Source organism: Pseudonaja textilis, chromosome 14 (assembly GCF_049901715.1).
Source record: "Pseudonaja textilis isolate UNSWEBS1 chromosome 14, rPseTex1.2, whole genome shotgun sequence".
Classification (NCBI taxonomy): Eukaryota; Metazoa; Chordata; class Lepidosauria; order Squamata; family Elapidae; genus Pseudonaja; species Pseudonaja textilis.
Window position 1 is genome coordinate 14,956,996 of NC_142003.1, and position 14,180 is coordinate 14,971,175.

Below are 14,180 nucleotides of genomic sequence, written 5' to 3' on the forward strand. Positions count from 1 at the left end.
TTTTTTTTTGCAACCTTCTGACAATCAAAGTCAGATTCACTTAAGAACCATCTTACCAATTTAACATCTGCAGTGATTCATTTAACAAGAAATAGCAATAGGACTTGGATATTAAAAGCACAACTATAATGACGTGGGAAAATACCTGAACAAAGCTGAATACCGTACATATAGATACCCGCGAAAACTTAAGAAAACACACACAACACACACACACACACACACACACACAAACAAAGGTTAGAGAGGGCTGTGAAGCAATATATATGTGTGTGTGTGTGTGTGTTTTCATAGATTTTCATGGGTACAAGTATGCAGGTCCTTTCCCATGTAAGATTGTGAGGGAGACGGCAGTTCCGATCACGCTTTGCTCACACAAACACGAAGCCGAAAGCACCAGCCTGAAGACAGCGAGTGGGACCTCATCAAAACGTTGCCAAGATACTCACAATCTTACATGGGAAAAGACCCGAACACACCAAGATATATCCGATCCATGGACCAGGCGGTAACAGATTAACAGAGTTGGAAAGGACCTTGTAGGTCATCTAGTCCAACCCTCCCCCAAAGCAGGAGATTGTACACCATTTTTGACAGATGGCAGTCCAGTCTCTTCTTGAAAGCCTCCAGGGATGAAGGTCTCGGACAAGAACATTCTCTGCCATGATGGAGGCCCTTTGGAACATCCTGCCCTCTGCTTTAATGGCCTTTAATGAAAACTCACAAGGGCCAAAGTGTTTAATATGCTGCAAGTGTAAGCTTGTTAAAATGCTGGTTTTCTTAGACACAGGTAATGCGTAGAAATTCCTTGTTGAATGGTTGGCAGGACAGTAAAAACTCTGAGTGACCACTTACATAAATGATCTTAACAAAGTTAGCAAAGTTTTTTTTAACAGATTAACAGAGTTGGAAAGGACCTTGTAGGTCATCTAGTTCAACCCTCTCCCCCACCCAATAAGGAGACCCTACCCCATTTCTGTCCAGTCTCTTCTTTAAAGTTTCAAGTGATGACGTTCCCACAACTTCCAAAGGCAGCAACTTCCAAAGGCAACTTCTGTTCCACTGGTTTATTGTTCTCACTGTCAGGAAATTTCTCCTTATTTTCTGGTTGAATCATTTCTTGATCAGTTTCCGTCCAATTTTCCTTGTCTCCAGCCCCCCCTGACCATCTCTGAATTCCAGAAAAACCCTTGCAATGAATGCAGCTCCTTTTCCTTTCTGGCTGCTTCAGTTCATTCTTCCTCGTTTAGTCTTCCATTCCCCTTCAATGCTGCGAAGTCACTGAGTATGCTAAAATACACCGATGCAACAAGCTTTGCTCATACAGACTTATCTGAGTTTTTTAAAACGTGTTGCTGCATCCAGAGGTCTGAAATTAAAACCAACCCGTGAACATTACAAATGGGTAGCAACTCCATTTAAAAATCTTTGCTTATTATACAAGTGCAGCCGTTGGGATGGCCTTATTTTGAGAGAGATGACCTTAGCTTTGAATGAAAGGCTCTTTAAAATTACAGAGCCAACAGTGTTTGTTTTCAATCCGGCTCCCTGTCTCGGCCAAGCCCAGCCCGGTTCTTTCATTTGCAAGTTTGACTTTAAAATTAAGCAGTGTTCCAGATCAGGGAATTGAGCACTGAACGAGGTAGCAAGTCCCTGACGGTACAATTTGCTCTTTGTGAAACACACTTTTATAAACTAAGTTGCTGTTCCTCCATCTCTTTACTGAACTCCTGCGGGAAAATTATCCAGATCCCCAATTGCTGCAGTGTAAACAGAGGCACGAGCCATTGGCTTCCCTTAAATAAACCCCCCTGTGATTTTTTTTTCTTGTCCTGTTATTCTTTGGCTGGCTTTTTCCATGCATCTTATTTATGGCTGTTCAAAAATAATTCAGAGAGAGAAAATGGTTGCCCGGCAGATTTTGAAAGTGGCCGGGGAAAACCCCATGAAGGGAACGGGATCTGTTCTCTCTCCCCTAGTTTGATAGCTATTTTATTACAGATGAACCATGAAATGTCTTTTTCCCTTTTTTTTTGCATTAACATTAGAGTGGAAACATTGAAAGCAGATACAGATACAGATTAACAGAGTTGGAAGGGACCTTGTAGGTCATCTAGTCCAACCCCCTGCCCAACTGGGAGACCCTACACCATTTCTGACAGACGTCTCTTCTTGAAAGCTTCCAGTGATGAAGCTCGCACAACTTCTGAAGGAAGCAGTTCATTTGGTTCATTGATTTCACTGTCAGAAAATGTCTCCTTATTTCCAGGTTGAATCTCTCCTTGATCAGTTTCCATCCATTATTCCTTGTCTGGACTTTGGGTGCCTTGGAAAATAACTTGACTCCCTCCTCCTCTCTGGGGCAGCCCCTCAAATATTGGAAGACTGCTATCTGTTTCCCCTGGTTAGGGAGACTAACTTCATTAGACTAGCCAGGCCCAGTTCCTGCAACTGTTCATCGTATGTTTGAGCCTCCAGTCCCCTCATCATCCTGGTTGCTCTTTTCTGTTCTCTTTCTGGAGTCTCAACATCTTTTTATAGTGTGGTGACGAAAATAGGAGACAAATGATAAATACTCGTGGCTGTTCCATAGATTCTGACAGTTGCAGGAGTCTTGGGCGCTCCCATTTCTATAGCTACTTGGTTTAGTTAGCTTTCACTGAACAGAATTCTGCAGATCAACAAAACAAACATTTTTTTTATTTCACGTAAATAGAAACATAAAATGATAATTACAGCATTGAGGCCATCAAGGCAAACAGTGAGGTTTATAGACACTATCACCAGATTTTGCCACCTTCAAGGAAATGTACTATAACACTTGGATAGGCCCAGCTGAAATAACTTTGCCAAATAGGGAGTTTACAATGTGCACCCTTGTCCTTATTGAAGGCAGAACTTGGGCCAAAGGTTCAGTGGGTCCTTCCTACATAGATCCAGCCGTAGATGGGAGGAAAGTCATTTCTATTGGCCTCCAGAACGGATGTTGGGAGCACATTTCCGTGGGGTGGCCTTTCTTTTGCCATGCTTTTTGCTTCCAAAACCTTGGCCAAACGGAACCATCCCTGTAGAATCATGGAACCCTAGGGTTGGAAGGGATCTGAAGGTCTTCTCGATCAACCCCCTGCCCAAGGTTGAAGTTGCTATACCATCTGAGACAAATAGTTGTCCAAACTTTTCTTGAAAACCTCCTCAATGGAACACCCACAACTCTGGGGGGAAAGCTCTTCCTTCGCTGAATCCTTCTCACTGTCGGGAAAGTTTTCCTTATTTCCAGGTTGGATCTCTCTGTGATGGGTTTCCACTCATTATGGCTTGTCCTATCCTTGGGGTGGAGGGGATAGGAGAATGTTCCCCAGGATGGAGGCTATTCCATCTCTACTGTGATAACCCAGGGTGGGATACAAAAAAACACAGTCAGAGAAAACAGGTGAAGCCCCTTTTATGCCTTCACTTTGCTTCCAAGCTCTGAATATTCTTGACGGAAGACAAAAAAGTCCCATACAAACAGTCACAAGAAGAAGGAAAACAGCAACACAAACCAGGCAAGAGAAGGGCTGGAGGACGTCCCCAGATAACACACACTGGGATGGACACCATAAGCTAGAGAGATTTCCATGCTTTGTTTCCAGCACTCGCCGTACGCATGTCCGTCCTCTAATCCAGTTGTCACAGCTGCAGCCCATGAAGAGGATCAAGGCCCTCTCCTCCTGAGTAGACCACGTCTCTCCCTTATCCTCTCCTCCCTGCGTGCCCTAGGATGGAGAGGGGATGGGCCTGGGTCTTCCTCTGACTGCCCAGCTGGCCTCTGCCCTTCCCCAGCCTCCTCCACCACCTCCAGAGCCACATCTCCACTCCCTGTTGGCTGTTCCTCCTCTTCCTCAGAGTCAGTCTCCACCAGAGGTATGACATCTACAAAGTATAAATCAACCCTTTCCTCCATGTTAGCAGCCGTTCAACTATTGGAAGACTTGTCCCAAAGTTGCTTTTTTCAAGAGTCAATTGGACTTTCTTGCTTTTCTTTGAAGACCTTTCGCTTCTCACCCAAGAAGCTTCTTCAGCTCTGACACAGGATGGTGGGGAATGGGAGGATTTATACTCCTTGGAGACTTCCTATTGGAAGACTTCTATCGTGTCTCCCCTCTGTCTCCTCTTCATTAAGCTTGTTTCCTTAACCATTCCTTGCACAATTCATCGTGCAGATTCCATATCATTTTAGTGGTTCTCCTCTTACTATTCTTTCTAGGGTCTCTGCATCTTTTTTATATCGTTGTGACCAGAATTGGATGCAGTATCTCAAATGTGGCCTCACCAGTGTGGAATAGAGTGGTACTATCCCATGACGTTAATGCTCTCCCTCTGTTGATGCAGCCCAGGAGTGGCTTTTTTGGCTGTTGAGACATACTGCTGACTCAGACTTGAGTGGTGGTCTAGGACAGGACACCCAAATCTTTGGGATGCCTATTAATTGACAGACACCCCCCCCTTCTGTAATTTGGGGTCTGTCAGTTAATGGGGGTGAAACTGGGAGGGGATCCCAATAGAACAGATAGTCATAACATCTCAGAGGTATTGCCAGTGTTTTGCAAGGATTCTGAATAAATAAATAGCCTGAATGGACCCATGGTTTCTGGTGTAATTTTAGAACTGCTTCCCCAGGAATGCCCAGAATAAATAGGTGATATTTGTAATGCCATTTCTATGTGCAGAGCAAGGGCTGCCAAAACTTTTTTTCTGTGCTAACTGTGTCAATAAGTTGAGGGGGAAGATGGCATGGAACATTTTGGGAATGCAGTCAAGAGCTGGTAAAAGATGGCTGCGATTGGCATAAACCTGGCATTCTTGAACCATCCTTCTATCCCAGTGATGATGATGAGGATTATTATTTTTTTACTGTTTATGTATTTATTTGGAGCAGTGTTTCTCAACCTTGGCATCATGAAGAAGGGTGGACTTCAACCCCTAGAATTCCCCATCCATCAAGGCTGACATCCTCAAGGTGCTGAGGTTGAAAAACACTGATATAGAGCATGGGTCGCCAACCAGTGGGCTGGGTACCACTGGTGGTCCGTGAGAAAATTTTGGTGGTCCACAGAGAAATGTCACCCCCAAAGCACCCCGCAAAGCAATTAATCCAGGCTGTGTGGGAACACAAGGCTGCACTGTCCACATGGCCCAAGTTGTGTCACTGCATTGTGAACAACACAAGGTAGTGAGGGGAGGGGGGAAAGGGCAGAGGGGGAAACTTGCCCCACGTGCCTGGCCAGGCCACCGGGCTGCTTCTTTCCACTTCTTTCTTCTTCTGCTTTTGGCTGCACGCAAGGAAAGCAGCAAAAGTCTTTCTTTCTCTCCCCCAAACTGCACCAGAAATGAGTCTTTGGGATCTTGCAAGGCCTCCTGCTCCAAGGTAGCTGCTGATCCACCTATAGATTGGAACTAGACAACAAAGATTGACACTTCTCAATCACTTTTAATTTTTGCTGGAAGAAAATAATAAAGGAGGGTAGGGGGAGAGATTTTGCTCCGTATCCTATCTGTCCACGTGTCTTAAACGTCTCTCATGCTCACAAACATACATGCTCATAAAACAATTTATAGAATGCAAATTCAATCATGGCCACCATGGAATTTGATTCTGGCTGTGGAATCAAACTGATCCTTTTAGGTTATTCTGTTATTCTTTTAGGTTGTGAAGGGGACCTGGGATCTACACCTAAGGTTTTGTAGGTAGTCCTGTTGTGTTCATTAGCTTGTCATAGAAGTAGGGAAGTAATTCAGAGTCTGTAGAACCTTCTGATGGTATGAAACTATGATGACACGCAAGCACATTCCCGTATTCAAAACCAAGTGAGCATACAATAGAATAGAATGCAGTGAAGATGTACTTATTGCTCATGATTTTACAGCAGAAGGTATCATCAATGTAAACATATTTTAATGCAGGGGTGGGGAACGATGGTCTCTTTATGACTTGTGGGCTTCAATTCCCAGAATTCCTGAGCAGCCTGTGAGTTTGAGTTTCATCAGAAAAGCTATTAAGCAGATACAGAAGGGCTCTATATAATATTTTGAATCTTAAAATGTAGGTTCTTTCAGCTCCTTTTTGTTTACTATTTATTTTAAAGCTATGGCTTAAAAGGAAGGACGATGTTTAAACTTTAAAAAAAACCCATGAATTAAACAATTTGCCTTCCAGTCTAAAGTGGATGGAGAATTCTAATTTTAAAATTAAGACTTTTCCATCGACAAGGTTCAGGAAAGGATTAAAAATGAGCTTTCATGCACACACACACACACACACACACACACAAATTTATATCTGAAGTTTCTTTTGGGGAAAGTGGTGTGATGGCCAGTGGCCAATCTTGTGCAATCACCCAAGGCAAACAGATATTCGTCCTCATCTCTGGTCCTTTTAACTCCAGCAGTTCCTGGCATGTATTTTATCAAACTGAATATCGTGTCTCAGGCTACCGTTTTTGGAAATAAATTGAAAAGGCAAGTTTCTCTGGAGGCTTAATTATGGTAACATTTCACTACCAATGAACCAGTGGTGGGATTCAATTTTTTTTTACTACCGGTTCTGTGGGTGTGGCTCAGTGGGCGTGGCAGGGGAAGGATACTGCAAAATCCCCCTTCCCTCCCCACCCCACTAACCTGCTTTCCAGCTCCATTCTCCTGTGCAGGGCAACCAAAGGAGACCCAGCCAATCAACTGGAACTCAATGGGATGCGGAGAAGAGATGGGGTTGGCAGGGCCAGTCAGAGGTGGGATTGGCAGGTTCTCCGAACTACTCAAAATTTCCACTACCTGTTATCCAGAACTGTTCAGAACGTACTGAATACCACCTCTGCAATGAACCTCTTTCTAACCCTACTGCATACAACCCCCAAAATGAGATTTCTCTGTAAACAAAGTAGTTACAGATCTCCAAATTGTTATTGGACTTCTGTGGTTGTAGTGCAGAGTTGTCAAAAGTTGTAAGTGAAAAGGGAGATATACTTAATTTTGGCTTCTGGATGTTGGCACATTTCCAAAGACTGCATTAAATTAATGGGTGAACAATCCTGATACTTCTTTTCAAGGAGTCCCCTAATTAATTAGCTAGAACTTTTATTAAAAAGGAAGAGCTCTTAAAAAATAAAAGTTCTTGTAACCGTTACAGGAATTAATTTGTCCCATCCCTACAGTGTGGGACAATGACTTTTTAAATGACATTTATCCCTCCCACTCATCTGCCATATTCAGCTTTAATGATGGGGCAGGAATCAACTGTGAGAGGTCGAACGCTATAATTCATGGATCGCCTTCTTGAATCGGACCCAGAATCCCCTAAAATGTAGGATTGACTGAATCTGAGCTTTCCAAGCAAGGTGGAGAAGAGGATCCTATTCCTAATTCTATTCTATTCTATTCTATTCTATTCTATTCTATTCTATTCTATTCTATTCTATTCTATTCTATTCTATTCTATTCTACTCTATTCCATGTTTTCTATTCTATTCTTCATTCTATTCTGTTCTCTATTCTATTCTATTCTATTCTATTCTATTCTATTCTATTCTATTCTATTCTATTCTATTCTATTCTATTCCATTCCATGTATTCTATTCTATTCTATTCTATTCTATTCTATTCTATTCTATTCTATTCTATTCCATTCCATTCCATTCCATTCCATTCCATGTTTTCTATTCTATTCTATTCTATTCTATTCTATTCTATTCTATTCTATTCTATTCTATTCTATTCTGTTCTTTCCTTATTCTATTCTATTCTATTCTATTCTATTCTATTCTATTCTATTCTATTCTATTCTTTCCTATTCTATTCTATTCCTTATTCTCTATTCTCTATTCTATTCCATTCCACCCCTCCCCACCCTGCCCCGTTCCATTCCATTCTTACCGCCAGAAGGGTAAGACCAGATTACCCTTCCTGCCCTCCCACCCAACCCATCTTTCACCACTTCACATGGGGAAGAAAATGAGCCACGGGAAGCACTGCTGTTCCCATTTTGGCAACATCTGGGACTGTGGGAACACTGTTTTCTATAGCTCCTCGTCGAGCTAGATGTTAATCGTATATATGGTTTTCTTGACATTCAAGGCTTAATGGAAGCCATATTGCAGTGCCCTCTGAAATCTTCCCGATAAAAGGGCGGGGGTTCACTGGGGAGGCCCATCATGGGGCACTGCAAGAAAGTGAGTGATGTGCGGAGGCTGGGGGTGGAGTGGGACGAGGCGCTCTCTCAATTACCAAGATCTTCCAAGTGGTTGCATGTTGCTGGTAATTTTTTTAGTTCCAGCATGGGACTGAGTTCAAGCTGCCTAAACACACCCTCAATTACCCCTTTAAGGTTCAGTCCAGACACAGTGAAATCTTGATTTAAGAGACACAGGGGAAATGGGAGTTAAGTTACAATTAAGTTACAAAATGACGTCATTTCTACTAATGGCATCGTTGGTGTAATGTCAGTACGTAAATGATGCAACTCGCTGAAAATGATATAAATTGATCCCCCTTTTTTTCCTCTCTTTTGCATGTTAAAATATGCTGTCTCAAATACTTCAGTTGCATTAGACGGGGTTAGAAGTCTGTAGAGATTCTCCATCCTCCAAGTCATGGTTGTCCCAAAGGGGATTTTTCAGGAGGCAACCGGGTTTTTCTTTTGAAGACGTTTCGCTTCTCATCCAAGGAGCTTCTCCAGATCTGACTGGATGGTGGGAAATGGAGGGATTGATACTCCTTGCAGACAGCTAATGATTTCCATCCTTTTAGAGCAGGGGTGGGCAACCGTTTGCTGCCCAGTTGCTGGGTCGGCATGGCCATGGTGGGTGTGGCCTCCTGGAACTTCCGGGTGGGCTGATTTTTGGCCTTCCCGAGGATCTGGAGGCTTCCCTCAGGCTTCCAGGAGGGTGAAAATGGCTCCCCTGGGCTCTGGAGGCCGGAGACAGGCCCGTTTCTGGACTTCCGATACATCTGGAAGGCCCATTTCCCCCCCCCCCAGCCTCTGCGCGGACCCTGCCCTTTCCTGCATCCAAAATGGGCCATGTGGAGACTCGTGGGAGGGGCCAGCTGGTCGGTTCAAATATCGGTTTGGTGAACCAGATACAAATTCACCCAAACTGGTCCGGACCGGTAGAATCCCACCCCTGTTTTAGAGGGTCGTTGAGGCCACTTGGAGGTTTATCTCTGTCCTCAGGGTCACCTGAGTAGCATTCCTGGGTTCCTGTCGCCTGGCATTTTCCCCTCTGGAAATCCCTTCCATACCATTCAAAGTGTGTTCATCGCATCCTCCATTCTTGGATGAGAAGCGAAGCATCTTCAAAAGAAAAAACAAGGAAGTCCAGTATCCTCCTGAAAAAAAAAAGCAGCTTTGGGACATTGGACACGTCCTTTTCAAGTGGTCATCTGGACTGCCTACCCATGCAAAGTTTTCTCTATCATCTACCTCCACAGGACCCCCGTTTCTCCATCCAAAATCCACTGAATGGAATCCATGACATCCAGGTGTCGCTACACTTTCCTTCCTTTAGGGTTTGCTAGTGCCAAACAACACACCAGGTTGATTGGCCTCTTAAGAGAATGAATTCTAAGAACACCAGCTTCATACCTGGTGAACACAACGGCTTTGGCAAACTCTGGGGTTTGAGGGAATTCAGGCACTGGGGAAACATAAGCCCATAACGCTTTATCGCTCATTTTATAGGAGTTACACCATATTTCTGCAGATTCATTTCAGGACAATTTGGATAATTGTCCTTTGGATAATTCCTAACTGGTTACTACCTACGTATAACAGCTTAACGGGTATCCTAATGGACCAACACTTAAATGCAAACCAGTAGTATGCTGTAGCCTCCAAAAAGGCCAATCAACACAGGAATCGCATCAAGTGTCAATCCTGAAGCTGACCTGACCGAAGCCATTTTTAACTGCTTCAGTGTTGCCGCACTGGAGCGGGGGAGGGGGGGATTTGAAGATAGCTGGGAGTTTGTAGTCAAAACAAAACATTTTCTCTTGGGAAACAAGGACATTCTCACACCTGGTCCGAGGAAGGCGGAATGATGTCACCAGGCAACCAGACAGCGCTGTGATTGGACCATGTGACTGATTGTTTTGAGAAAGTGACCAACTTTTAATGCGGTGAAAAGCGTGGGAAGCTTCAGAATCGGTTTTCACCAGATCTGTGCCAATATGATATAGCCAATAAAGCTGTTCTTTTCCGTCTGCCTCGGAGTTTTGCTTGTTATGGGTCTATTACTTGGAACCCTGATATCAAGGTCATGGGAAGAGTTAAGGCTGCTTTGTACTGCTTTGGTAAGACCGTGCTTGGAATATTGTGTCCAGTTTTGGCCATGACCACCACCCCCCCCCCCCTCCCCAAAATATTAAGACTCTAGAAAAAGTGAAAAGAAGAGCAACAAAGATGATTATGGGGCTAGAAGCTAAATTTTATTATGCACAGTTGACAGAACTAGGTATCTCTGGTCTAACAAAGGGTGACATGATAGTTCTCTTCCACTACTTGAAGGGTTGTCACATTAAAGCAAAAAACTCAAGTGATTTTGGGAAGAAAAGGAAACACATTGGCTGAGCTCTGGGCAATTTGGTGTGCCTTTTCTCCTCACTGATTGGATGCATCTTCTGTGTATCCTTTCTGGGCTTCGAGTAAAGCAGCACCAAGCCCACATATTTTGTCTTTTTTTCTCTCTCTCTCTCTCTCTCCTTCCCTCCCTCCCCCTCCCTCCCTTTCTCTCTTTCTCACTCTCTTTCTCTCTCTTTTTATCTTCTTCTCTCTTTCTCTCTCTCCCTCCGTCTCCCTCCCTTTCTCTTTCTCTTTCATTCTCCTCCTCTTTCTTTCTCCCTCTCCCTGTCCCTCCTTCCCTCCCTCACTCTCTCTCTTTTTCTCTCTATTTCTTTCTCTCACTCTTTTTCTCACTCACTCACTCACTCGCTCACTCTTTCTCTCTCTTCTCTCCCACTCCCTTTCTCTCTTTCTTTCTCACTTCCTTTCTCTCTCCCTTTCTCTCTCTCTCTCTTCCTTTTTCTTTCTCCCTCTCCCTGCTTCCCTCCCTTACTCTCTCCCTCTCTCTCTCTTTCCCTTCTTCTCTCTTTCTTTTTCCCTCTCCCTGTCCCTGCTTCCCTCCCTTACTCTCTCTTTTTCTCTCTTTCACTCTCTTTTGCTCTCCTTTCTTTCTCTCCCTTTCTTCTTTCTTTCTTTCTTTCTTTCTTTCTTTCTTTCTTTCTTTCTTTCTTTCTTTCTCTCTCTCTCTCTCTCTCTCTCTCTCTCTCTCTCTCTCTCTCACACACACACACACACACACACACACACACACACACACACACACTTTGGCCCAGCCTCCCTTGGATGCTAACTCAAACCAGTCCCCGTAGGGGCTGGGAGTGGAGGGGGCAGCACCCCCTGTCCCTGACCCTGAGATCAGGGCCTCGGCTGTGCTCCATGACCCTTCCGCTCGTTCCGTCCTGCCCCCCCCCGTCAGCGGAAGGAAGGATGCGGTCTTTTGTCCTGAGGGGATTCCATCCAGCCCAAAACCAATAGAAAGCAACAACATGATTAATTCCAGCTATGCTAATAATGGCGCTGCATTCGTTCCAGTGTTTGGCGGAGGGAGGAGGGGGAGGCCGTTCTCTTGTGCACGCTCTTCCCTCTCGTCGTTTTGGCTTTTCCTTTCTTCCTTTCCGCTGCAAACTGGTTAAAGATGCGTTGCGTCTCTTCCAATTATCATTGGTCTTTCCCACCTCCTTCGCTTCGCTGTCAGAAGATTGGAAGAAGTTTGGAAGTCTAATTCGCATTCGATGTGCTAAAATGCCCTCAGCCTCAAACTTTTGCTATTTGGCTCTCAGTTTCTCTGCCGTTTGCCTGTCTTCCCTCCTCTCTCATCTCCTTTCCAAGATGAAAAATCTCTGGGACAATCCTGCATTCTGAAAAGCAAGTGTGTAGCAATGGGCAGGTGTGGTGACAAGGAGCTGCTGATAGTGTGTGCAACCCATAAAAGATTCCCACCCACCCCCCAAAAAATACACACCTGTATACCAGTAGTCCTCGTCTTACAACCACAATTGAACCTGAAATGTCCGTTGCTAAGCGAAGACATTTGTTAAGTAAGCTTGGGCCGATTCGAAGACCTTCCTTCCCACACGTGTGAAGTGAGTCCCTGCAGTTGTTACGTTTCCCCATTGACTGCTTATCAGAAGGTCACAAAAGGGGGTCATGTCAACCCGGGACACTGCAATCGTCATAAATACGAGTCAAGTTGCTGTGTGTGTGTGTGTGTGTCTGAATTTTGATCGCGTGAACTTTGGGGGTGCTGCAGTGGTCACAAAGTGTGAAATACGGTCATGACGGTGTTTCAGTGCTGTTGCAATTTTGAACGGTCGCTAAACAAACTCTTGTCAGTTGAGGACTAACCTGTACATCTTAAAAAGAGGCCAGTTGAGGTCTTCAGGGGCCGTGTGGATTGTGTAGCCTCGGCTGTCCATTCTCCGGCAGATGTTGCGAGGCTGGAGTCAATTTGTCCATTTCAGCGCATGTCATTATTTGCAGCATATAAATCTTATGTGCTATTGCTACCGTCTTGTTTTCTCTCTTCTAGACTCAGCCAGTTCCCAATCCTGTGGCCTATTTCATGCACCGGTCGCCTTGGTGGTTCCATGCATTTGAGACTCTCTTCAACCATTTCATTGAGCTGGTTGTGCCTTTCTTTGTCTTCCTGGGGCGGCGCATGTGCCTGGCCCATGGCATCCTTCAGATCCTCTTCCAGGTAAGCGCATAGGAAGGCTCCTTGCTTTGGGCTCTTCAGCTGTCATCACAGGTCGGGAGTTAACCTTTTCCTGGATTCTCACGGTACACTAAAGTAAAAAAAAATGGCTTAGTTCCCCTGTCTGCTAAATACAGGTAGTCCTCGACTTACAATCACAATTGAATTTATGTTGTTAAGTGAGAAATTTGCTAAGTGTTTTGCCTATTTTACAACTTTTCTTGCCCCGTTTCTTAAGTGAATCACTGCAATTGTTAAGTTAGTCACACGGGTTGTTAAGTGGCTTTCCTGTTGACTTTGCTTGTCAGAAAGTCTCAAAAGATGATCACATGATCACATGACCCTGGGACACAGTAATTGTCGTATATCTGAACCAATCACCAAGCATATGAATTTTGATGAATTTTTCATGGAGATGCTTCAATGTTCATAAGTATGAAAAATGGTCTTTATTCAATGCAGTTGTAACTTTGAACAGTCGCTAAATGAACTCTTGTAAGTCCTGTACACCACCAGCCTGTAGTAAAGTTTAAAAAATCTTACTACACTCTGAAATTTACCTCGTGTTTTTTTTCCTGATAAGTCTGGCTTAACATGTGTGTTCTGACCAAGGCTTCCTGAGACCGTAATTAATCACATCCATTAGTCCAAACAACTCTCTTTTTATTTCAAACAGTCCCCTGAGATAAACACCCACCTTTCTCTCCTTTGAATTGCTGCCAACAGCTAAAGTGTAAAATTAACTGTAAAAAGCCAAACGAAGTACAAAGTCCACACAGAGCTTCAAGATTTAATCTGAACAGAGCGAACGATGTTGCTTCCTGCAAAGGTTCCTGTCCCTTTGCATTTCCTTTATATCTTATGGGAGGGCTAATCATCTCCAAGCCGTACTCTCGAGTCACCCCTTTTGTCTTAGCTGCTCTTGCCTTCTGGCAGCTCTGTGCATACGCGCACTGGGAACAGGCTCCCCCTGTTCCTCTGCCTCGCTGCTGTCTGATTCTGGAGGCTCCGGAGTCAGCACATAACTCCCAGATGGCCCTGGCCCCATCTCTGCGTCGTACACAGGACCCTCGTCCGAGTCCTCCCTAAACTCCCAGACCGGCCCATGTTCCTCCCCACTGTCGGATTCTGCTACCATCTCCGCAGGCTGCCGGCGGACCACAACAGTGTGAAACAAAAGGTAACAAATGTTAGGTTGCAGATCCTCTTGGATCAAGAGGACCACCAGTGGTTCCTGGCCCACTGGTTGGCGACCACTACTCTGGGATAGTCAATCCATAAGCACTTAAGAACAAACCAACCCCAAATCTCTGAGCCTCAACAGCAGGACTTCTATGTGCTCCAGTGGATGTTTACACATCTACAGTGTTTCCTAAGTTACAACTGAGGATCTGC

At 44.5% G+C, this 14,180-nt stretch overlaps 1 protein-coding gene across 3 annotated transcripts in view; it reads left to right on the plus strand.

The window, feature by feature from the left end:
* The window catches only part of LMF1 (lipase maturation factor 1), a 161,721-nt gene that overhangs the window by 96,500 nt on the left and 51,041 nt on the right, over positions 1-14,180 (plus strand). For all 3 annotated transcript variants that reach the window (XM_087912635.1, XM_087912633.1, XM_087912634.1), the window contains one exon: positions 12,621-12,788. In XM_087912635.1, coding sequence (XP_087768761.1) covers positions 12,621-12,788 — 168 coding nt within the window. The remainder of the gene's footprint in view (positions 1-12,620; positions 12,789-14,180) is intronic.